This window comes from Lepisma saccharinum, chromosome 4, assembly GCF_977018435.1.
Source record: "Lepisma saccharinum chromosome 4, izLepSacc3.1, whole genome shotgun sequence".
NCBI classification, from domain to species: Eukaryota; Metazoa; Arthropoda; class Insecta; order Zygentoma; family Lepismatidae; genus Lepisma; species Lepisma saccharinum.
The window spans coordinates 108,332,785-108,359,639 of NC_139232.1; the positions used below are offsets into that span (position 1 = coordinate 108,332,785).

At 34.7% G+C, this 26,855-nt stretch overlaps 1 protein-coding gene across 6 annotated transcripts; it reads left to right on the plus strand.

Moving 5' to 3' along the window:
• The first annotated feature begins 17 nt into the window (after positions 1-17).
• Positions 18-26,567, plus strand: LOC145986736 (transcription factor YY2-like). Of its 6 annotated transcripts, none has more exons than XR_014441604.1 (7): positions 18-519; positions 4,037-4,213; positions 7,031-7,104; positions 8,405-8,563; positions 9,577-9,746; positions 13,229-13,377; positions 25,571-26,567. XR_014441604.1 is itself a non-coding variant. In XM_083121090.1 (6 exons), the coding sequence occupies exons 1-6, from the start codon at positions 60-62 to the stop codon at positions 25,689-25,691; spliced, it is 1,149 nt and encodes a 382-aa protein (XP_082977216.1). In that variant the 5' UTR covers positions 19-59; the 3' UTR covers positions 25,692-26,567. The 6 variants fall into 6 exon arrangements, 4 of the variants coding, with proteins under 4 accessions (XP_082977216.1, XP_082977214.1, XP_082977217.1 ...); XR_014441605.1 differs by lacking the exon at positions 25,571-26,567 and adding an exon at positions 19,816-19,904; XM_083121090.1 differs by lacking the exon at positions 13,229-13,377 and having other exon boundaries at positions 19-519; positions 4,037-4,214; positions 7,044-7,104.
• Positions 26,568-26,855: the final 288 nt, after the last annotated feature.

The window sequence follows — 26,855 nt, forward strand, 5'->3', positions numbered from 1 at the left end:
GTCACGTGATGTTTGCTGGCTGCAGTCGCAAAATAGTGAACAGCCATTTTGCTTTAAACATGGCGTCGTCAGATGTTATTACCGAAGTGGAGATTCAACCCGAAATTCAAGAAGTTGAAATTGAAGCTATTCCAGTGGAAATACCTGTTGAAACTGTAGAGACCACTATCGAAGGTGTTGAAGGACAGCCTATGATCGCATTACAACCATTACCAGAACCAGGACGTGAGGAAATAATTCTTCAAACTCAAGAGGAAGTAGTTGGTGCGGACACTTTATCTGCGTATGACCAAATTCCTGTTCCCACAGAAAGTGAAGTATATATTGAGTCAAGTCCAGGGCCATCTAGACGAGGGTCTAAAAAATCTAGAAGAGGGGGTAGAATACGAATAAATGATCATATCGCAGGTGAAGTGGTGCCAGAAACGAAAACTCGGAAATGGGAACAGAAGCAAGTGCAAATCAAGACGTTGGAAGGGGAATTCTCGGTTACTATGTGGGCCTCAGGAACGGATGACGGTACGTATGTTTATATACATTTTTTCAGTACACATTTTTCTGTATTTGTAAGTTGTTTTCTTGCCAATCATAAACACTAGACGCGAGTTGTTGTCAGCGCAGTTACAGCCTTGTTATTTTTGGTCGTTCTGTGAAAGAAAACGCCATCGCATGTACATCCGGGTATGCGGATCGATAGAAGGACGCTACAGGCGTTAAGCTATAATGTCTGTAGTGTGATGTATAATTATTTTTAGAGAAAATAGCTAACATATTCTCTTTGTTTTGATATGCTGCCGGCCATGAACGACTCGATGGGCGCAGCCATATTTTGCAATATGGCCTCCTAAATATGATGGCGGAGGGTAGCCATTTTTGGATAGAGACATGATTTTCGTTGTTTAAAGTTGGTCCCATTTTGTGTGGAAAATATCAATAGAATATGCCCAGGAAAATTTTGGCAATCATTACTTATCAGCAATAGCAGTTTTATTGCATATTTAAAGTTTCTTAATCCTTCTTCATGCCTCGGAGGTGTCCGACAACACCTTTGTCCTTGAACGGTTCGTGGTTAGCAAATCGATCGATGACGGGTCTGTTCCTGAAACGGCAACTGTCAGTTTGTTCCTAAATAAAACCTCTAGAATTTTGTTTTATTTTAAAAATAGCCCTCTTGCATAATTTGAGTTGGTTTTTGATTGTCACACGCTTATGACATTTTACGTGGAAATTATATACAAACTTAATGGATATTTAATTTGACACTGTTCGTTCGCACATGCATATAACCAGTATTTATTGTGATGAAGCAGAACCAATTTGGGGAGCAGAACGCATTTTTCATTTAAATTTTTTAATGTATTTTACTCCCTTTAGATAATTAGTCAATATGGAATAAACATTTTTTTATTGTAGGATACCCCCTTTACCATTAAAATTCGAACATTATGTGATATACACAACCTATCCTATTCTGGAATGTGTTAGGTTTTTGAAGTTGTGGTCAGAGAAGTATTTGACACATTTCAGTATCTTTCATTCAAACATCAGAATATTACATTTATGTAAAATCACTCCAAGGGCTGAAAATTGGCAAGTATTCATTTGAAGGGGAGATGTTTTTTGCTCTAAATTTTTTCATGGTTTAGACTATAGGCTCTAGTTCCGAATGTGTAATGTTCTTGAATGGCTCCATCCGGAAATCTTCCACCCTCAATTTCTACCACATTTCAAATCTTTTCGTCCAAAATGAAGTTTCTTCTAAGAAAGGGTGTTTTTAACTAGCGCGGAAGGAAATTTTTAGAGATCTACGTGCTACGAAACTTACATTTTTTAATATTAAAATTACTTACCTATCTAACGTCATTACTGTTTTTCAGGGCTTCCATCATGGATTCATGTCATAGATGCACGTGTACACATTTTCTTTTCTTATGAATGAATTGTGGAATGGCATAATTTACGATATGTTATTTGTATTTGGTACCTTCCTAACGTTTGAGTGTATTGTCGAAAAATATTGTTGGGCAGGTTCTAACATGCCTTTAAAGGGACTCTATAGAAAAGGGCTGGAGCGGAGGCGGGGTAGCGGTAGGTCAATTACCCCAGGGGCAGAGCTCAAAATCGGTGGGCAATTTTTATGGTTTAGGCCTCAAAAAGCGACTTATATGTCCATCGGTATGGGTGCAGGTGGCTGCTATGAAACTGGCATGGCTGCAAGTAGACTTCCACCTCGCACCTTTAAACGACTGTATCTCCACTTTAAACACCTTTACACTAGTAAATATTTGTTTTTGGATGCAACACACAATCTTGCTAAAAAAAAGTTTCACTACCGAAATCGAGGGTGGAGGATTTCCGGATGGACCCCTAACATTAAGCTTGTACTTGCTCGCACTGTCACTATACATTGCAAGTAGGTTAGGTTTGCTATCCTTAATATGCCCCCACTTTTCTTCTTCTGCCCATGTATATGTTTTCCAGACGATAATAAAACCTAATCCCTAGCCACAAAGTATGGTCATTATCTCAACCTGATCTTCCAGGGCATCATCTTTCTTAAATTAATACTTTTGGCTTTAAAGGGTAAAGAAGTTTCTCCAAACTTGTTTCCATACTCATTCCGAGTATTCCAAACACCCTCCTCATCCACCTGTACAAAGAAGGTCATTACACAATTGCAACTTGGGCAAAAGTAAGTGTATTTGTGTTAGAATTGATAGCTTAGTTAAGTTGTGTACTATTTTATCATCAGTTTAAGGGTATAATTGTGGTGTGTATCTTGTGAAAATGTATGTGCTTGGGAAACTGGGTACTAAAGATGTTGACTTACAAAGTAGCATTTCAGTTTCTCCATGCATCTCTGAAACTATATTTGCAGTCATTTTTGCTTTCCTTGTCAATAAAATTACTCTTCTTGCACAGATTGATATGATTAGTTCCTTCTTAAAGAGGGCTTGGACCCGAAGAGTTGGAACTTAAAATAGCTGATTGAAGAGCCATTTTTTTAGGAGAGCTTGAATTAATAATCTAATGCAATGTTCCTGCAAATGAAAAACTTGTGATGTATTATATTGCTTGTGTTCTGTATTCTAGACAACTTTTTCCCCTCCCCCTTTTCCTTGGCCTCTTTAAGTGTGTAGTTGAAATAAATCATTCTAACACATGAGAATTCTTAAATCTTTAGATGCTTTAATGAATGATGTGATTTTTGGGTACTTTAGTATTATATGGACTTACCTCATTTCAGACTGTTTGTTTTCTGGTAAAGCAAAAGAAACACTTATGGATATAATAGGAATACCGTATTTGAAAGTTGACAAGATATAAATCATACAATTTTAGGTTAGGTTAGAGGTCCGTATAATACTAAAGTACAGATTTTTGTTTTATTTAAAGTGTTGACCTATTACATTAATGTTTATTAATATACAAATGTCTCACATCAGCTAAACTTATACTGCATGATGAAACTTAAGTTGTGATTATTACTGTACTCTTTTCTCTTACTGTTGGTTTAGATCATTGTTAGAAATTATATAAAGTAGTTAAGATCACAGGTTTAAATGCTATTTGACTACATTGAAATTTGTCAATGTTTGCATTTATCTGCTTGGCTTGAGTAGGTTTGTTCTCATTTCACACTTCAGAATGACGATAGCAGTTTGGCGGAGTTTGTAATAAGCTCAGTTGTGCATAGAGGCTAATCAAGATTTCAGCTGTAATATTTATGGAATTGAAGAGAGATTGATTGAAACAGTCCGGTGTTTAAAATAAGCTTTCACCATATATAATGTGTATAGTACTTAGATTATTTTAAACTTAATTTTATACACACGTAAGTGTATGTATATAATATATATGTATATGTGTGTTAAAGAATGGCCATGCATCAACTGACACTCAACTTTACTGAGGAGGTATGCATGACTATTTGCTAAAGATGTAATAGGCTACTAGCTACATTTGATATTCATGTATATTTTGTTGTATCACTTGAATTATTATTGTCACAAGAATATAAATTATGCACTTTTAGTTACAAGATACTGCTTTCTAGAGGACGGCAATTTGAATGAATCACTGGTCCTAGATGATGGAAGTAATCCAGAACCAGACCCTGATTACACAGAATATATGACCGGAAAGAAGATTCCACCAGGTGGAATACCAGGACTAGATCTCAGTGATCCTAAACAGTTGGCAGAGTTTGCCAGGTAGGTTGGGCTCATGCTTACCATATGTGTAGCCAATTCTTTTGTTTTTATTGTTATTTCTAATTGCCTGTGTTACCATAGTGTTAATTTTATTCACAAAACACTTAATATTTTCTTTAAATATATCTGTTCTGTGTTTTAGGTCCACTTTAAATTAATGGTACCTACAGTTTGAAGTAGATCCACATTGTGCAATAAAATTGCCCCCAGAGCTACTTAATTTCTAGCATTTATTGCATCAACAGTTCTTGTTTCTGCCAGTCTGTTTATTCTTCGAATGATACCACCACTTTGTCACAGCCACATTATTTTAAGTTCAATTGCAATTCTTACCAGTCGGAAGATTCTTCCTTTAGTCCACCACAGCTCATTTAAAGAACTATGTTACCTGCCTGTGAGTTTGTTTTGAACATACCTTTCCAAAACCTTTTATTATGTTTAGGCAATCATAATCCAAAGTAGACTTATTCTGGCCTTCATATGAATTACAGTAAACCCCCCCCCCCACTTGTGTAATATGCGACTTACGTAAATTCGCAGTTACGTTATAACTGTATGTAGCTGTCACAAGACATTTTTTTTTAAAAAAGTGTGATTTCAGTTTGTTTTTGTATTCTTTTATATATTTTTCATACTTTTATAGTTTGTATCCGAGTAAATACTGCTGCATGATGTTTCATTTATAAAATAATGCTGTGTAAATAATATATAATAATAATAAATATTGCAGTTTCTTACGAAGTTACACTTAAGCAATTTACACATTCGACTTACGTAAGATTGAAGTTACGTAAAGGTTTATGGAACGCATTACTTGTGTAATTTGGAGGAAAGGGGGGGGGGGTGTTACTGTACTGATATTAAGATATGAATAATTTGTCAATATACACCCTGTACTCTCTCTTTCCTTTAGAAATAATCAACACTAGAGAAAATAGTTTCACATTTTGATGAGAAAAGAGTTTGCCCCAGTTTTTGATAATTCATGCTTGACATGACTTTTTCCATAGGAAAGGGTGTATTGAATATGAATACTTTATTTACTCATGTATAATGTGCACTTTTTCCCAAAATTTTTGCACCCAAAAAATTGTGGTGCATATTATGCACGGACTAATTTTACCATGTTTACGGAACCCTATCGTGTTATATATCAGTGTAAAGCTTGAATTCTGTAGTTTCTGAGTATGGCAACAGTATTCCATGCAAGATGACGACACTAATGTGCAATGCAGTTGAAATAAGCTCATCACAAAATGAAGGAACATTCTGATTTTTGTGGTACTTTGGATGAAAGAAGAGATAAGGAGAAAGAAAATAATAATTGAAATGTATTACTGGCCAAATAATATGACACACATGGAGAGTGTAAATGCCTTAACGAAAGAAATCTTGTTCTGCTAACTGCTAGTTCGAGGGTCCTGAATGGACCTGTTATAAATGTTACATCTGTCATGGAAAAAGTATATATTTTGAAGGGTTTTTTTAGTTGTTTTTTTTTTAGAAAAAGTAAAGAGTTTTTTTTTTAGAAAAAGTAAAGAGAAAATGAGCAAAACCACGCATAAAATTTTAAAGTCCAATTTCCACGATTTTTCACCTTGCTATGTAATGTTCTGCAACACAAGAAAAGCAGTGCTGTTCTGGCAGAACTCGAGCATGCACCTCCCTTCACATGGGATGTATATCAGAGGTATTTGTTGGGCGAGAAATGACTGACAAAATAACTCCCTAAGCACTGCAAATTGTAACGTAATATTGATCTCCCTTTCTACTATTACAGAATAAATAAGGTGGTTAAAGAGTAAAACCTTTGGGATGCTAAACACAGTGGAGGGAGAGGGGAAGGTGGCTTGGGTTGGTGACTTACTGTTAACACAAGAGGATATTCTCCTCTTGGTCCACATAGCAACAGGTGACTCATTGAATATGTATGATGTCACTAGCATAGCAACAGCTTTACGACCTACAACTAAGAAAGCCATTTCGTGAACCTGGATTATACTGCGCATTATACACGAGATAAATTTTTTTGTCACTTTTCCCCATCAAAAACCAGGGTGCGCATTATGCACGCATAAATACGGTAAATTTATAGTTCAACATTATATAGTAATGATCAAAAGTGCATTTTCACATGAATTTTTTTTTCTATCAGTCATGTTTTGAGCTTTGCTCACACCAGCACACATTTTGTTACCAATTGTGTTCATATTTAATAAGACTAGTAATACTATTATTGTGTATTTTCTAACTTGCTATTGCTTCTGTGGTGATAAGATAGAAATAAGGGAACTGTTTTTAGTGTCACATGTTGGCTTTATGGTCTTATACTTAGGGCAAGGCATTTAATGACATTTAAAAAAATGAAAAAAAATTACCCATATTTTTTTAAAACCTTTTCCTATTATTAATTCCTTAATAGGCAATGAGTTAATTAGATACCAGTTTAATGGATGACTGTGCAAAATGCTTAAATATAACTGTGTTGAGGTTTATATATAACTCATTATGTATGACTCATTCAGGAAGAGAGGGGATAATGCTCCCTAGACACCTCCAGTAAAAAACACACTGATTATTGCAGATATATGCATTTTAAAATCAATTTACAAACACTAATTTTATCCTCTGTTCTGCTACAAATTGCAGTGCATGGGTCCTATTGTTTTTGTAGGTCATCATGAAATATTATGGTTTAGGCAAGTTCATTATTCTTTCTCTGTTGCTATTGTCTTTTAAAATTAGATTATATAGTTATAAATTTAGCTGGTAAGATCAATTAGTTACCAAAATACTTGCTATTTCTCTATTTCACTGGCCTGGCCACAGGATGAAGCCAAAGAAACAACAGACAGACGATGTTGCAAGGACAATTGCATGCCCTCACAAGGTAATTTTCTTTATTATTATTATTAAATAAGACAATTTCTGTAAAGTTGATCACAACATGCTAGTTTCTTGTAGTGCCACAAATTTGAAATGAGGGTTATTAGGTAAATTAGTTTCCTGATATTTGTATGAATAGCCTGAAATTTAGTGCATAATTCTGCCTTTTTGTTCTTATTATGAACACAAACGTATTATTGATATGTTGTAGTTTTGTAAACTACATGCCTAAATATGCAGTTTCTTTTTCAAAGGCAAACCCTGGTTACTTTCATTAATTAGGTAGGTTAATGAACCATTCTTGTTCAAGGAATTTTTTTTTTTATTTCATACTGTATCAGAACAAGCAACATTTTCATACTGGCCCACATGCAAGTTGTTATATAAGAGCACCAGACATCTTGCAAAGTGGTTGAGGTTGAGTCTTCTGCTTTGTAATTGGAGAATAAGTATACTGGTACAGGATTTTGTCTTCTGCTACATGTTGCTCTCCCTCGATTTGGGAGCACAAATTGAATAATGTAGCTGTGATCTCTTTTTCACCTTTGCCCCCCCCACCCCCCCAAAATGAGGGTATGAGGGTGAAGACTTTGCTAGTTGATGGGGCACTATGTCAAATTATCAAATTTATTTGATTCAATTATGTTCACAGAAACAAAATGTGTGGTTTGTCATGTTGTGCATTGCTTTTTGCACCCAAAAAATAAAATCATATATGTTGCATAAGCAGGCATGATATTTCCTGAATTGCCAACATTTCAGTGCACACATGGTACTTTTGTCAAGTGTACATATTTTAACCAATACATATTTTTCTCTTTGTAAAAATATGTGGTGGCTAAAGTACATTGCAATGCTTCAGGAAGAATGCTTATGTTATAATGAATAACATGCTATAAGCATTGTTACTTGTAACAAACATCAGTTTTATGGATTGACAAATACCGTGTGAGTATTAGAAAAACTGCCAATTCAAGAAATGTAGTGCTTGTTTATGGAACACATCATTTTATATATATTTTTTAAGTGCTTACATCAAGGTGTTTTATTTATTTTTGTTGTATTAAAAAGATCACCAATCATTTATTGATCACTGGAATTTCTGTGTTTTCGTGACCAAGAATTGTTAGTCTTACGCTATCCCCCCAAAATATTAGTCTGTTCTTTATTAATTTTTCAGCTATAATGAAATTTGTTAGAAACGTAAATATGAACAGGTATTATACAAAATAATTAGTCCTACTTTATGCAAGCACTTGGCATTCAAATTTCTAATCATTAAGGCATTGATCTTTTCTTTTCAGGGGTGCACCAAAATGTTCCGTGACAACTCTGCAATGAGGAAACATCTTCATACTCATGGACCAAGAGTACACGTGTGTGCTGAATGTGGGAAAGCATTCGTGGAGAGCTCAAAGTTGAAAAGGCATCAGTTAGTACACACAGGCGAGAAACCTTTCCAGGTATTTTACGCATTTCTGATTTCACCCATTTTGCAAAACTACAGCTGTAGATGTTTAATAATGATGGAATTTTGTTCAAAATAGTATTGTGTTAAATTTCAATATCAACAAAAATTATTGTTCCCGAAGCTTTGCATTGTACTTTATCCTTCGTATATGTTCTTTCAGATGGAAAAATATTGAGGAGTATTTATCATGTTATCAATGGGTTCTAATGCTAAGTTTTTTTTTACAGTAACAGTATATAATTGTGTTATTGGAATGTTTCCAGATTTATTTATTTTAGTTAATATTTTTTTGTAAACACTGTTAGTGACTTGTGTACACTTAATATAACTTGTTCACAGTTTTTTTTTTTTTTTTTTACAGTTTGGATAGTTTTTCAGGTCTTTTGTACTTTATGCCCAAAATTTTTGCTTTTGACAGGAAATCTGGTTGTCGTTCTGTATCTTCATTTCAGAAAGTTTTGCATACGTATTCTTTGAGGGTTAATTCATTTAGTGATTGTGTTGTAATTCTGAAACTTTGTTCTTTTGTACAGTTTCAAAATTGTATCTAAAGCTATCTGTTTGGAGGTTAAGCGGAGATAGGTAATTTACTCTGATAAGCTTACTTTTAATTTTTTCTGCTCAAATTTTTAGGTGGGAAAATCAATCGCCAAGAAAAATGTGCACTGATAAAATGAAAAGTAAGCTTATCAGAGTAAGTTTAAAAATTATCAAACCCTTATTTATTGTACGTATAACTTGTTGTATGGAAAGTATATCTACATGTTTATATGCTGTTTCTTTTCATAAGTTTCAGGTTTCGTGTGAAATATTTGCCCATGAATTATCAACAATGTAACAAAAACATATACTTCTCTTGTGACTATACTGATTTTCTCCATTGAATATGCACCATAAACATGTTTTTATTTTTTATTATTATATATAAATGGATCCTTTGATATCTATGGTATTCTTTGTGAATACAGTGTAGAGTCCAGTCAGTTTATTTCCTTAATCTTTCAGTGTACGTTTGAGGGCTGCGGGAAGCGATTTTCCTTGGACTTTAACTTACGGACACATGTTAGAATTCACACTGGCGATCGGCCTTATGTTTGCCCGTTTGATGGCTGCAACAAAAAGTTCGCACAGTCAACAAACTTGAAATCTCATATCCTGACACATGCCAAAGCAAAGTAAGTATTATTTTTGGTGTTAGATTTGTATCTTAACGTCCATTTTTTATGCATGATTGGTGGGGATGGTAGTATCTGTTATTAATATGTTGCATGCAAAGAGTTAATGCAAACTTAATCCATTATTGTTGTTACAGTGAATTTAGAAACTTTAACTTTCACTGGAGCACTCCAATAATATTTTAAAATGAAATAATTATTTGATACTTCACTTTGAGTTTTCAAAAATGAGGCAATTGTGAAGTGAATTACTAGTGTTAGAGTAAATTGGCAAACTATGTAGATTCCTTCCTTTGTGCAACATTGATTTTAAGGAGATGAGGTACTCTTCTGCATGTAGCTTTGTACATGTCAATGAGATTTATACAGTTTCCTTTGCTGTCACCTATCACCTTCCCCCTGTATGTCATGAATACTTTGATATGTAGTCTTCTTGTTACTATTTACACTCTGTATCATGTCATTTCTACATTTATCTGTTTTAAAATTCCATCATTTTCCTACTTCCTTTCTATTTGCTTTAGTGTGTAGCAAACAAATCCGGTTTGTAACTATATCACTAAAAATACATTTTCAAATAAAGGATAGAGATCATAATGACTTAATTTTAACACAGAAAATCTGGTTGTCATTCTGTATCTTCATATCAGAAAGTTTTTGCATATGTATTCTTTGAGGGTTAATTCATTTGGGGATTGTGTTGTAGTTCTGGATGTATTCATCATGGATGATGTTGGAATGCCATGATCCTCCTCATCAGTAAAATTGTCTTTGGTGACAATTTTAAGATGTATTTACTGTCAAAGTGACAAAATCTGAATGCATAAAACCATCCATACTCCACAACACTTAGGGATTTCAGTCTTCCTTATCCCAGCACAAGCCACAAGCACGGATCTGACGTTTCATAACCACTGGCGACGAAGGGTTGCTTCTGGGTTGCCAAGTTACTTTCACTTCACCCAGGGTACAGGAGGGTGGTGTGGGTGGTCAACTGGTCTTTCTTTTCTTAAGAGAGGGGCTGGCTGAAAGGTTCACATTGGTAATTTCTCCTATGACAGGAGTACAAGATGCGGCAGTATGGTTTGTGCAGGAAAAGGGATGGGGCAGGGTCTTCTAAGAATGGCAGAGCCTGTGTGTGTGTGTGAGAGAGAGAGAGAGAGAGAGATAAAGAGTGAGTGAGTGATAGAGAGAGAAAGTATGTAAGTTTGATTGAGTGATTGATTTTGTGTTAAGTCCACTTTATGCACAGTAAGGCTAATCGAGACTGGACCTATAGTTTAAAGTTGGATCCAAAGCACTATGAGCCTCCACCGGGTATCGAATCCGGAACCCCTTGATTACAATGCGACGACATTACCACTACGCAATCGGGGAGGCCCCAGTATGTAAGTTTAGTCTTGCCTTGAGGAAAATAGTTTTTTCGTATCCGTTCCTATTGATTTCTACAGCAAAATGTCATGTGTTGCTTAGTCTTGAAGGTATCTTGGGAAATATACAAGTGTGACATCATTCACTTCTGTAGCTTTTGGTCCATACATAGTGTTCCATCCATTTCCTCTATGGTGTCTTACTGAATTACTAGAGGCACATATTTTTGGTAAATAGAAAAGCAAAATTTCGGTACAAAAACAGAGTCGATTTCGGGTTCAAAAGCGGTAAATAAAATAAAATTTTGGTGTTATAGCGGTGAAAGATCACATCAAAAGTGCTATATAAAATTACATTTTGGTTTTAAAATTGTGAACATAATCCTAAATTTGATTTAAAAACTGCACTTATTACACAAAATAAACTTATCCCTTCTAATAGCACATTTATGTAGTTACCAGAGTATTAAGTTTATTCCTGTGTAAAGGGGTCCATTTTTTGCTTCTCAAATATTTACAGCAGAATTAATCAGTGTTCCGTGACTTGCATAACTCACAGGATACTTCAGACTTCAGAAAGTGTCGCGTCGGTATATAAACGGTAAATTTCGTGTTTGAGTCAATTTCACATTTTGCAATTCATTTCGCATTATTTCGTGACAAAACAGGGTAGAAAAATGCACCTCAGACCTTTCAGAAACATGAAAAATGAACATTACAGCATGTTATTTTGTGTTTTTGTCAAAAACGAAATTTGCATGCCTCTATGAATTACTAATGGTATATGGTTAAAATTAATTCTAGATATTTGAGTAGTAGTTCCTCCCTTTGCCTGATAGTTCAGGAAGGCTTGCTTTGGATGGCAAGTTGAAGTTTGTAAAACAGTGGTTTTTGGAATGAAGTTTCAAACGCCAGTCTTTGAAAAAGGAAACTTGGAAAAAAATTGGATTGATTGCTGTTATATCTTCAATTAATTTGATTATATATCATTAGTGAAGTATAGGAACAATGCACACATTGTGTAATGTGTTTATACAATGAATTAAGCTTATTCTCAAAATTCATTGTTATATGTTGAACAATGTTCACACTGTTGTTGGCAAGAATCAGAAGGAAATTAGAACTGAACATGATGGAACAGTGAAAAATTATAGAACAAATAGAGTGCTTGCAAATGGAAGATTGAACTTTTAAATGATTTTTTTAAATTAAAAAATAAGGTATAGGATTGTCATGGAAACATTTAAAGATTTGTTCTACGCTCATGTAATATCTTCCTCTCTTCCCCCTTCAAGAATTATTGTTGGTAATTGTTCCCTCTGAATATGTGTAAATGTTTTCTCTGTGTGTGAACTGGGCAAATGGTTTTAGCCGGTCTCTGCACCAGCTCGAGGGCCAACCTCAAGAAGTGGTTTACTTTCTCAAGTTTAAGTCCCGGCCTCAGGATGGGTGTTATTTGTAATTGTCTCTTCATCAGTTTCATCTAATCATCACATCCTCATAGCCATGATTAGCCGCAATTGGAAGAAATGTGATGTCAAACAACAAAAATATGAAATCTATTGTCCACATTCTATTACAGTAGATTTCATGTTGTATGGTTGATTTATTTTTGCCTGAGTTTCAGTATAAATAACATTTATCTTCAGGAGGGAATAATTAGTAGACTAGGGATGGACCGATTTGAAATTTTGGCCGATAATATTGACGAATACCGATATTCTACAAAATTCCAAATGGTCCTTGAAGAACAGTGGTTCATTGACCACCTTAATAATGTATTTTACCAGATGACTGCAATGCAAACGAAGCTGCATGTTTAGACATTTACTTTGTTTTAAAGGAAAGTAGGGAATGGAGATTATGTGTTTGTATCCATAAAACTTATAACAAAAACACGGATGTGCCTGTATCGGCCGATACTGATAGAGTACCGATTAATCTGTCCCATCCCTTATGTATTTCTTGTTTATTTCATCTTCCCCCTGACCAAGTATTAAATCTCATCTGCTTCTTTGTACTTGCAAGTTAAGTTCGATATTTTTTGTTCTCATTTGGTTAAATTGCTTTAGTTTGTCCATGTATGTTTTATTTTTTATATTCCTCATTTAGGAAAGTATGTGCTGAAAACTATCAGGAGGTCGGATTTATTATCAATAATAATTCAAGCGAATGGAAATAACTGGTAATCATAATGATGTACTATACTAACTGTATTTGTGGTGCATCATACAGAAAGGAATCTAGTGTCCAGAAGTATGGTAATTTTTCAAATTTACTGTATTTTACGTAGTAATTTACTATGTATAATAAAAATTGCAGTTTTATTAGTTCTAGAAACGCATAGTAAATACATCTATATATCCAGGGAGGGACATAAATAACACCCACGCAACCCCCGCGGTGCAGGGGGACATGCAGCAAAAATGATAAATTAAGAAAGACCGATAGTTCGCAAGAGTTTTCCTTTTGGCGTTAAAATATATTTTAAACCAAACATGTTGTATTTTAATGCCCCTACAACTGCAAACAAAATTTTAAATCTCTAGAAAAGTAGATTAGAAGAATACCTGCATCAGTTGAATAGTTCAAGTCATTGATTACCTCGCTGACGGGTAGACAACAGGCAAGAAAATGTGCTGTAAATGCTTTCATTCCCTCCCCCTACCCCTACTTACTGCCCGCATTTCAGCAAGGTTTGCCAAAATTGTACTGCTCCCGTGTATTGTTAAGTTTCTTTCATAGTTGTTATTGTTAATGAAGTGAGAAAGGTTTAGAAACAAACGTCCAATGGTGTTGAATTTCGAAAGAGGAAAAGAGAAGAGGAAGAAAAAGCAAAGAAATATCCAAAGTTCCGTTGCTGCCAGCAGTAGTGCTACAACTGAAATAATTTTGGATGTAATAATATTCTATCTATAATTTGGATATAATGAACGTTCAAAGCAGTTCTGGGAATTTTCTTAACATCATCGACTTGTTAGCGAGATATGTCCCACTTCTTAAAACTCATATTGAAAATTAGAAAACCGAGACAAAATGCTTAGGTCCTACTATTCAAGATGAACTTATTACACTGGCTTCAAAACAGGTGTTGAGTGGCATAATAGATGACGTTCTAAAGTGCCATTCCCCGCTCCCCTTATATTGTGTACAGCCCAAGATATTACTAAAATTGAGATGTAACAAGATACGTCAATATCAAACCTGAAGAAAATATTCTAGTAGGGGGAGTCATTTTTTGGGTTAGTTGAAGTTTCCAACCAAATAACTGCAAGTTTAGTACATATAAGTGTAGTATAATATAAATGTAGGCGTAAATCAATATTTAGAAAAAAAGCTTTTTTTTAAAAAAAAAAAATAAGGGGAGCACAACTGAAAGTTGCAGGGGGTGGGGGTGCAGAGCATATTAGTTCCGCTACTGTATGTATCGCTAGGAAAATTAGTGGAAAGAGATGACTAATCAAACACAATACAACTTGTGTCTGTCTGACCCAGAACTTGATTTTTAGAACAGAGACAAATACAAGGATTATTTGTCATGCTTTTTAGTGTACGCTGTTGTGTACATCATGTTTGAAGGTAAGAACAATGATCTGTGTCAGGTAACTCAGATGATTTGAATCAACATAGATTACCACTATTAGGTTCAGTTTATGTTCTAATGTTTCAACTTATCTGAATTACAATCTATTTTGGATATTTTTTATTGTGTAGCAAAATGTAACTACGTCTGCATGATAAGTAGATTTCCAATTAAAATACAATTGATTTAGTTTGTGTAGTTATGTTGTTAGTTATTTTTGTTTGGTAGCTTCTTGTACACTTCACTAGGTTTTCAAGTACTTGAATTGGCTAAGTAGTTACGTATCTTCTTTGTAGCACTGGTTGTAATTGTCTTTTTGCTTATATTTAAGTCCCATGATAAAGTTACATCAGTTATATATACACATTATACTGTACAAATTTTTATCTTACTTGTCCATCCACATGAGTTAATACGACAAAATTATTTTCTTAAAATTGTCATTACGCATTCACGTATATTTTCTTTTCCTTGATAGAATTTTTAGGAAAAATAATATTATATAGGTAGGAATGTGGATCATTACTACCAGCAGTTTTTGATGTCTTGTATGTTCCTTGGATAAAATTCCAAAGACTTTTCCAATTGTGTGCACTGTTAATTAATTTTTGTCATGGATAGTTATATTTTTCTTACAATTGTATAGACCTTCTTATGTCTCCTTTTCCTTTTGTTTTTAAAAGTAATACTTTCTTCCTCAATCTACAAATATAGAGAAATCGTTAAAATGATCAATTACTTACGTGTGTGAGTACCAAATGTCGATCAAAACAACGTTTCAAAGGTCAAGACTGCCTCCTTCAGGTTGATGTGTATTCTTAGACACCTGACATGGTGTCACGTTAAGAAAGTGTTATTTGAGGATGCAGATAAATGGTTATGGTAAAAAAAACACCGAAAAGACCCTGCTTTGTAGCTGTAAAAACCTTCACACTATTAAAACGCGTATCTAAAACCACGCATTTCCTAATCTAAAAACACTTAAAAGAAACGTCCTTAGCGGCTGTTAGAAGCCACCTGGCCAGTGCTTGGGAGAAGCAAATGTGCAGCGTATGCTCAACACCGAGAAGGAAGCTACCTTCCCCTCTGTAGTTTTCCCCTCTTGAAACTGCTGCATCACCAGTCCAAGGTGAACTCAATTTCCGCCTCGGCGGCCCTCTTGACCTCGAATGTAACATGGAAACCCATCTTGGCATTATCCCATTTTTTGAAAAATGCAATCTGTCCGTCTTCCAAATTGCAGTCGTCTCTGTTAAGTTTATTCGAATTATCTGTGCATATACAGGCTGTTTCATAAACATTCCTATCCAATTTGTTGTTCACTTTCAGAATGTGAAGCGTTGTTTTCATCGACATTTCGTACTCGTACACGTAAGTAATTGATCTTTGATCTTTTTAAAGATTTCTCTTTATTCAGCAGTGAGTAATAATACGCACATCACAATATGTTATCTACAAATATATTAGGTTTGTCTTCTCTGTGAAAATTCTACCATGCAAACTGATGTGGCTACAACTGCATTATTTCATAGCTGCACTTTGGGACTTTCTTGAAAATTACTTTTGCAAAAATGTCTCTCACTTTTTTTTTGAAGAACCAATATTTTAAACTAAAAACGAGCATGTGCCTAAGCACAATGCATAGCATTTTTTTATGAAACAAAACTATTGTAGAAAGTTAGCAATAAATGCAGCTTCAACTAGGATGTGCTTAATCCTCTGGCATACCGTAATCGTGGTATACCAACTTAGCTAGTGAGTCAGCTCTGGTTACTACTGATTTTTTCACTTACACTGCTTTATCTGTGGATATTGTCTTATCCAGTGACGGTGCAATGCTGATGATGTTGACCATGGCAAGTAATCTCTCCGTAATAGATGAATAATAGTTTTTCTTGTATGTACGCATTGCTTGCATTGTAGAATTTTTTTTAATTTTATTTGTGTTCTCCTGAAACGTCACAACGAAAGAACTGTTTTCTTATGCTTGTAATAACCGTAAACTACAGGAAAATAAGTAATCTCTCATTGTGGAATTGAATATTGCATTATGTTTGCCATTCTACAGAAAAGCCTGATAATTTTTAAGATGATATAAAACAGTAAGTAAAAAGAGTTTGTCTTTATTCATATGCTAGCCGTACAGCCATATGCATACCATTATTATTAAAAAAAAAAAAATATGATTTACAACAACATTAAGTGTGGAAAATAACATCTTGCAAATGGTGCCCATTTTGGTCCACACACAGCTGGAGTCTGTCGATGAAACTTCTTTTCTGGGGAGGAAAGAAGCTGTTGATTGTTGTTTTCTTATTGCGTTGCATCGGGTGGTAGGGTTCACTCCTCACTAGCTGCCATTTCAGTCACCATGGAGCTGTGGAATGCAACACACCACGCTTTCAGTCTTGAAACCGTACAACACCAAACTGTGTCGGGATCGATATATAGGGGAAGTGTTAGCTCGTAGCCACTCGCTTATGCTGTATCTTCATTTGCTGAGGTACCTAGACAAATGTAAATCTATACAACTCTTAAATGAATGATCACACATTTTAGGTTAAATAACCTTAAGACTGCATTGGCAAGGTTAGCTTTTAGAAAGGAAAGGATATTACCTGTCTCGTGTTCGATGAGATGATCAATAACAGTCCCAAAGTTAACTTTCACACACACACACTCCCATATGTCTCTTCACTTGTCTGTACTTCTCACCTGGGACACCTCCCTCCCTTCCTTCCTCCCTCCCTCCCTCCCTCTCTCTCCCTCCCTCCCTCCCTCCCTCCTCCCTCCCCCTCCCTCCGTACAATTCCCCCAAACAAACGTTCCCTTTTCAAGCTAAAGACCGACTGTTCAGTCCAAGACCTAACTTGCATCCTTCAAAACCAGACTCCTCCTACTTCCTTCTCCCTCTATTTTACCTTTCCTGTAGCTGGAAGTGCATTTTTACTGAAGTAGACTCATTCTTTCGTATTTCCTGCCTTCTACAAAGGTAAGTGTAACTCATGAATGAGAGGTACACTATGAAACATATAAAGCCACAAAAAATGGGATGTTATTTTCTGCACTTGATGTTGGTGGAAATCATATTTTTGTTTTCAATAATAATGGCGTACATATGGCTGGCTGTAAGGCTAGCACATGACTAAAGATGAACTTTCTATTTACTGTGTTATTTAATTTTAAAAATATCAGCTTTTTCTGCCCCACCCTGTATAAATCATGCACGTTCTCGAATAAGGCATACATCTGTGACAAATTGTTCACCTAATTTTCAAAAAACTGCCAGATTTCTTCTTCAGTATTTAGGTAAAGAAATTACATATTCATTATAAGATAGCTTAAGCCAAGATTAAGAAGGGACCAGTTGAGAACTACCTAGTCTTGCCATAAATACTGTTACAAAATTTAGGCTTGGACTGTACATCCGGTAGTTTGGATCATGAACCATGCTTGTGTAGAAGCTCACTCCTGACCATTGTGTGTTCAACAGTGAAAGAGTAAGCGTGTATCTTCTTGTGCTTAGCATGGAGCAGGGCCAATATGAAAACAGAGTAGCCGTAATTGCTCTGGATATAGCCTGAAAGTCACCCACAGATTTTTCATGCCCTAAAAGCCTTGAAGATCAGTAAAAGGTTTGTGTATTGCACAATCCAGAGATTAGCTGAGACGGGTAGAATGAAAGATCACCCAAGAGTTGGTCAACTTCACACCATATGAATAGCTGCGGCTGTTAAAGCAGTGGTGGCTCGCGTCCACCGAAATTCGATCCAGAAGCATGTGATAACGCCACAGGAGCTGAATATTTCACAACAAACAATGTCTAGGATACTTAAGAAAGACCTTGGATTTGGAGCTTACCGGCGGAGTACTGGACATTTCCTGACGCTACACCTAAAGAAGCAGAGGGAACTCAATCGAGACGGCGCCAATTTGCATCTCAGGATTCTCTTCACTGGTGAGAAAATGTTCACCACTGAAGAAGGTTTTAACTGCCAGAATGAAAGGGTGTATGCTTTAAGCTCTCGAGAAGTTTGTGAGAGAGTTCCCAAAGTTCAGAGATACCACCAGCCCTTCTCAGTCATGGTTTGGTAAGGGATGAGCTATGAGGTTTCCACCAGGCTTCAGTATTGTGAAAAAGGGTTAAAAACCCATGTGAAAGTGTATCTGGAGGTTCGAGAAAGATTCTGCCTCAGCTCATAAGGGGAGGATGATGCGACGGTGACTGAAGACCATGGTACTCGAATTCATCTCCACTGTTGATTGGCCATCTGATAGCCCTGATCTCAATACCCTGAACTAAAAACTATGGTCAGTGCTAGAGGGGATTGTCTGCAAGAAGAGTCACCCTATAATTGAAAGTTTAGAGCGCTCCTTGATGACAGCAGTAGTGGACTTTCCCATCGAGAACATTGGTGCTGCAGTAGATGCCAGGCAAAAGATACTGAGTCTGTGTGAGGGCAAAAACCGGACATTTTGAAAACTGGTGCTATTTGTGTGTAATATATGTAATTGTAACATACTAAAAGAAAATTTAAAAATCTGAAACCATATTCAGTTTATTCACAAAATAGTGTGTAACAGTATTTATGGCCAGACTAGGTATATCTTGTCTATTTTGCTGAATAATCTTGCCCAGGATACCATATACATGGTAGCCATTTGACAGACCACCAGAACTCCTCAGTCTAATTTCTGTTTATATTTTTAACCCACTTTCTAAATGATTGTTTAATATCTTCTTTCCCTTGCCTGAACAAAAAGTGTGGGTAGTTTTGTTATTTTCCTTAGATGAACAGTTTGTGAGGTATATGTCTGTTTTATATGAATATTCTAATATTTCAAAATTTACAATATTAAAACTATTCTTTGAAATGAGAGACATTTTTGAAAGCGTTCAAGGGGGCAACATTTAAACCAGAAAAGAGATGAAGGAACCCCATGCACAGAGAGTGCCGATACCACTGAAAGCAAAATAGTGGACATGTAATTCTCTGCGATATCTCAGGAAGACAGTTTTAAATTTTTAAAAAGCAAGGAAAACTTGACTTGAGTAGGGTGAGCGAAATATGACTATCTATTATGGTAAAAGAACATCCTTATTTGATTTTTATAGATCAAGAAATAACATGTACCAAGTTCATGCGCTCCAAGGCGATGAGTTTGAAGCACCTCAGTTTGTTGAAGTGGAGATGGATAATGCGGAAGATGATCACTTCATTGTTTATACTGACTAGTTAAGTGAAAATGGAATGAGTAACGATTATGCCAAACACCGGACAGACATACGTGTGTTGATGTATATATTCATGAAAATTATATATGTGCATTGATGGAGAGAGAACATTGACCTCTTTTTGAATATTAAGGAGCTGAAGTCGTATTATATAACGTGCAGCTATACGTGTGGTCAGTATATGTGCAACAGTTACTGTGGCAGTGAACAAAGAAAAATTATGTTTTTCCATGAAAACATTAGGTCGATATCACTTACATTAAGTTCACATGGTTATGTGTCATCGTTATTCCTGGGAAGACCTTTTTTTCTTTCCACATTTCCAAGTTAGTTTTGCTGGTTAGACATAATGTTGTAATTTTAACATGCAGTTGCATAATTTAATTATTGAGTTCAGAAACTGTATGATCAATTTTACAGATTCAGTACATGTATATTTTAAGTTACGAGTATCAGACATGAGTGTCAATCTGGACTTTTTTATTGTGCAAGAATTTGAATTTGGATGAAATTATTTTACAACTAATATCTTCTCCATGAAGTAGGCCACATACATTGTCTTCTTTTGAATAAGACCCATGTAGTATGTTTTTAAACCTGATGGCCAAAAAATATTCCTCTAAAAATAGTCCATTTAGAAAGTATTTTGAAAAATAAAAGTCCCTACAACTGTTGAAGATGAGCATAGTTTTCGAAAATATTTAACTAGTTTTTGTTTGTGAGTATTCTAAGTGTACATATAGAGTTATTTTACTCCCTTAAAAAAAACTGAAAGTGCAAATATTTGAAAAGAGTTGATGCACAAATCAATCAGGGTTCTGATAGTACTTTTTTTTCGATTCTAATTCCAGAAATTGTGTGGTTTCCTTTTTTTTATGCAGCATTCTATTGTATTATGTTTATAGTTTTTTCTAAATATAGAATTGTTGTAGATAATTGATAATGTTCACAAGCATAATTGTAATAATTTTTTAATTGAATAGTATTATTATTTGCACTATAATTTGAATCTAATCTTCAATTATGCCATTGTAATGAAGAACTTATGTGCAAGAAATAAAAGAATCAGGATTGCAATACTTAGTTAAAAGTTTATGTATATGTGTGTGGTGTAATTCATGTTAATATTACTATGAATATTAAAAGTACATTGTTAGCATTTATCTTGCTACGAAAAGAAGTTTATATAAAATCAGTTAATTTCTTCCTTCATTTTTAATATTGTTATCGACTGTGTGAAAATTGAGATATACACATAAAACCTAATAAAGCTGATGGTTTATCAAAATATATTGAAGATTAATTAATAGCTATACCTTACATTGTGTGCATATCACTATTTGGTCAAGCAATTCTTGAAAGTCATTATTGTAATGAACTAGATTTTGAATAACAATTGGTAAAATATACAACTTACAGCAGAAATAAAAAGTCATGTGTAGTTATTTCATTCACTATGAATGTTCAAGTACATCTTTAAATAGAGCTTTTGGTACTTAAGCCTTAAGGCTATTCTTAAATGCTTCTATTATTCTAGTTTCGCTAGCCTAATTGCATATCAGTACACTTTAAAACTGATGATTATTACATGTGCAAGCAGATCAGTCTTGTATCCTGGATTGTTTATTTCACAAGCTGACAGAGTAGAAAATTAAATTTTGTTATATTTGCAGTAAATTTTGCTTTTACTATGTCAAGTTAATTGAAATGAAATTTAAATAGTAGTGAAGCAGAAACATTAGTGAAATGTTTATGATCACTTTTTGCACTACAGTTTCACAATCATTCGAGTTACATATCATAAAATATGTACAATTGACATAGATAAAAATTGTGTTATTGACAATTATTCTATTTGTTTATAGTGTATACTCTTTAATTATACAAATCAACTGCAGTTATTTTTGTATACAGCCAACAACGGAATAAAAAAAATGGACAGAAATAGGTTTGTCCTATGTCAGACATCAAATCAAAAAGTAAATCAGGTTTTATCTGTATTTGACATAATATGACTAAATGTTTATTTAATTTATTTCATGCAATTTTGAATATACATAAAAGGTACTTGCTGTGTTTCAGTTTTAAAATAATTTACATATGAGACTGTAGGTAACTTATTGCTATCTACTTGTAAATATTTTACTACATTGTGAGGATTTTGAAAACATTAGATAAATACATGAAGGGTATAGTAGGTAGGTGAATGTATTCTTGTAAAATGCACAAGTCTACAACAATTGGTAAGTGCATGTTTGTCAGCTGAAATTTCCTACTCTAAAACTCATATATTGTAATTAATATACTCTTATACTTGTACAGATTAAAGCTACATTTCTTTCCTGTTATAAAATTCAATATTGGGTGATTATAAATTGTGACTTGCCTTACTGGTTATTTATTATAAAATGGTATGAAGGTGAATTGCCTATCAAATTTGGTGGAAATAATGACTTTTCTAAGACTTTCTGCTGCAACTGTGAAAGAAGTTATGTATTTGTGGATGAACATCTTGAATTTTACAGAAATGAAGAAGTAATGCGTAAGTAGTGATGATTAATCCAAACATTTCCTTAATATATTTTGTTTACGTACGGATGAGACTTTTTTCTGGCAGTACACAGTCGAACTTGGACAAGTGAACACAGGGCCACCATTGTCCTGGTAGAACATTTAAGCATATCTGTGTTTGGTCCTTACTTTCATCTTGCCGTTCTGAAACCAGAGTAAACATGCTAAGCACGATTCAGTCACTTCACCAACAGTTGTATTAACTGACAAGAAATCAAGATTTCACAATTGCAAGTTCATTTACTGGGCCATGGGAATACAGAACAAGCACATGTATCATGGTATGAAAATACGTTGATGCCTGGGAAAGGAATATTGCAAGAAATATTTATGGTAACAAATGGCTGAGAATGGATCCTGTGGAACAAACAAAACCTGCTGAGCAGTTTTCTGTTGGATGATGTATGATCGACATTCTGTGTCACCATTGTTTTCTGGCTTTTGGGACAAGTCTGCCACTGTTGCTTGCGTGTAGCTCCATAATCGTTTCTACAATGCTAGGTCAACACTGAAATGTTAGCGCTCTCATCAGGGATCAAACCTAGGACTCATTGCACCAAAGCCAAGCCTATCATCTGGTTGCGAAGTTGACTTATATTGAACTCTTTCAATCAAGTGTTCCGTGTTCACATTCTTTTGAAATTAAATCTTAACATTATTAGTTAGCATTCCTTCTGAGTCAGTGTATGCAAGTATCAATTAACCTAATAGTTCATTAAAAAAGTTTTTTTTAAAACTGATTTATTCATTCTTAACACTACATACCTTGTAAAATTACCAAGATAACCAATTGCTTCAAGAGTACAATTAACACTTACTGTTCATCATGTTTGACTGACCAACTCCGTAATGATGGTGAAAGGGATTTTAAGCACTGCTTCAACTCCATTATTGTTGCAGGTGCAACTGTTTTTGCCTCCTCTTGTCAGCTTCCATGCCAGAGTGGTTGGCATGGACACCAAGGGTCCCAGGCTTAAATCCTGGTCTGGGCAGAGACATTCTTTGAGTGTCACTTCATCACATCATCACTCATACTCATCTTCACAATTAGCCAAAATTGACAGAAAAGCAGAGTAAAATAATCCAAATTATTCAATCTGATCTTCAGTGAAATACCTAGAAAACTATTTTTCTCCTGAATTTCTCTCCAAAACAGTGTAACATACATGCCAAAATGTACTGTGTATCTCTCTCTGTGGGGAGGAAAGCCCAGTGGCTATAGAGTGGATCATATGGGTGTCCTGCATACTTCTAGATTTAGAATTGTGTGCATAAGTAGCACATAATTTTAAAATTCATTATTTGGAAACAAGACTTAACCTAGGTCAGAGATTAAATTCTGCATTATAGATTACTATTTGTGTTAATTCAAAAACCATAGAATCATGTTGTACCAACCACTGGTTCTGATTGTAGCAAGGTCAAGAGAAAAGATGCAAGGGGTTCATTTAACTTGGATATTTTCTGAGAGAATATATATAAAAACACACTCATGAAAAAAGATACGGGTCATAAGGGGGGATAAATATAACTAAAAAAAAAATCAGTAAACATTAACTCACAAAATAATCACTATATTTTCATTTTGTGTGGTATTGTTCATATTGTTTTCTTCCCATTTATATGTTTTATCCGTTTTTGCAATTTTACATTGCTTTCTGCAACTTTTGGCTAATTGCGACAATGAGGATGAGTGATGCTTAGATGAAATTCATGATACGAAGAACGCTCAGACTGGGACATGAACCTGGTTCAGTATCGAGATCAAGAGTCTGAAATCAGTTTGCACAGAAAAATAAAATTGAATATTGAAATGTCAAGTTGTTGTCATGTCCCAACCACCCACCACCAACATATTGCATTCTGACCCTTTCAAATAAAAGGTTGCGCATGTTAAATTTGTTTGAACAACGTTGTCTAGTGACACCATGTTGAGTGATCAGCTCACAATCTCTCAACCGAAGATTTTGGGTTTAAGCCCTGTCCTGGAAACTTTGTGGACACCCTGTTTTCAATTTCATCTAATCAGCATTTATCCTCATCTCCAGGAGTAACTTCAAGGCTGAGAAAAGCAACATAAAATAAGGAAAGTACAAGTATGGTTATCTTGAATATAGATGTAGAATATTCCACATGTCATAAACGAATGAATTCTCACTTTACCATGTCCATTCAAAGTATTATGTAAGCTGCCTTAAAGATGCTGTTCAGTTGTTTCAAATTGAACAAGGTGTTCACTACTTTGATTTCTTGTAGCATGACATTTGTGCATGTTGTACTCTGAGCATGTGATTTTCTTTACAGGACATTTTTTTCCTCCCATATTTATTTTCTCAAACTTTGAATTTTCTTATTAAGAGAATTTGAAGAAATGAAAAATATATATTTCATCTCATTGTATTTTTTTTAAAATTATGCATTATCTTAGTTGTCCTTAATTAAAATGCATTTCACTTATAATAAAATTCAATAAGCCAAGTAAGAGGTATGGAGAGAGGGAACTACACATTCTCGTCCTCTTATTTAGTGTAGGTGTAATCAACACCATGGTCAGGCTACACACTCCTCAGTTACCCATTGATAAGAGGTTGGATGAGACCAACAACTATTTATGTAGATGCATTGATGGAAAGTTTCCCAAAATTCCTCGCCCAGGAATTTAACTTGGAGGTCTTATGTGGTATTTGAATCCCCTACTAAATGAACCAAGCTTCTGTTGTGCATTTTTAGACACATATGCTTGAAGTTTACTGTTATAAAACATGGTTGCTGTTATGCAAAATAAACATTGAGATCCACTCTGTTTGTGTAGTGACAATATTTAATAAAGAGATATCTAGTCGGCAAAAAAAGAAAAAAAGTTAATTTTGATGTTCTATACACTCACTTGAATTTAGATCTGGCAGACAGGTTGGCAAAGTATGAATTATGTGCTCTGTAGCATGGGATTTCATGGTAAACCACTCTTTAAGGAACATTCATGCCACAGCTGCAGAGCTTATATTAAATGAATTTCTCATGCTAGGTTTCTGAACATAACGCAGCATTGTTTCCTTTTTTTCAGATCAAGAAACAGTTTGAGCCGGGCAACGTCCGATCTGGACGATCAAGAGTTACAACCACCTCATTTTGTGCAAGTTGAAATGGCAGGTCCGGATGAACACTTTATAGTGTACGCAGACTAATTGTGGAATATTGCAAGGTGTGAATATAAGTTTAAATGTCTTTTACACATTTCTTCCCCCAAAAGTGCAGAAATGCCCCAAAACGTGCAGTGACACTTACGTAAGTGAACTGAATTAATTTTCATCTGAGGTTTCTTAAAGAAATTATTGTTGTTGTCTTTGCTTTCGTTCTCAGTGACAAAAAAATGTACAAAAAATTAAGTACAACAACACAAGATATTTGCTACCAAAACTGTTTGGTGCTCCGCAATAATCGTATCACAAAACAAATTATATTTGTAATGAAGTTATGGACGAAAGTTGAAGTTCATCATGTAATTATGGGAAGTCAATCAGCACTTTGTGTAGTAATTAAGTTGCATGGTCCGTGTTAATTTGTATACATTTGAGACTGTGCATAATCAGGGAGTTCGGAATTTGTTATTTTTATTTTGTGCACTATAATGCAAAGACCAGAGGTTTGTAATGACGTTTTTAGCAATTGTGACTTGTGAATAGGACAATACTCTGCAAGAAGTAGACATTGTTTTTCTTTGCAATTGATATCTGTGTATGCGTGTTTGTGACCAGTGAAGTGATTATTATGTTTAACTTGGGGATATCATTGTACACGAAAGACTACACAGTGTAGCTCACCGTGCATGTGATTCCTGAACACTGGTGTTAATTTGCTTGTCCCCCCCTCTCCCTCAATTTAGTACTACTGTTCACCTTATAAGAAGGTGTCTTAATATTGTCAATATATTTCCCTCCTTTTTTCTTACATCTTCGTCGTTTATGGTTGTGTTAAAGTATTGAATCAGATTTATTTTGTAGTAAAATGCATATCTCAGCTTAAAACATTATTACTAGCATGTAATAAATATGAAAGAACTATTATCAAAAAAATATTTTGTGAAAATTATTTAACCCTTAGAAACCTTCCAAAACTTGGATAGAGTTTAATACCATTACTGCATTTTGTACACTCCTGATCACATAAAGTGTCACATTTACAAGGTTGGACAGTTAAAGCAAACGTTCTTTCAACAATCCTACGTTTGGGTTGATTAATTTCATCTAATAAATATATGGTGATTTATATTAAGAATCACTAATATAGCGGCTTCACCCTCTATTAATTTGTTGCGAGAGATTGAGATACCAGTATTTTTTGACTGTTCA

Bases quoted from the DNA above. Each gene is read 5' to 3' on its own strand.
- LOC145986736 (XM_083121088.1), top strand. From the start codon at position 60: ATGGCGTCGTCAGATGTTATTACCGAAGTGGAGATTCAACCCGAAATT. The intron at 520-4,036 runs GTACGTATGTTT...ATGCACTTTTAG, and splicing joins GGCCTCAGGAACGGATGACG to TTACAAGATACTGCTTTCTA. The intron at 4,214-7,030 runs GGTAGGTTGGGC...CTCTATTTCACT, and splicing joins ACAGTTGGCAGAGTTTGCCA to GGCCTGGCCACAGGATGAAG.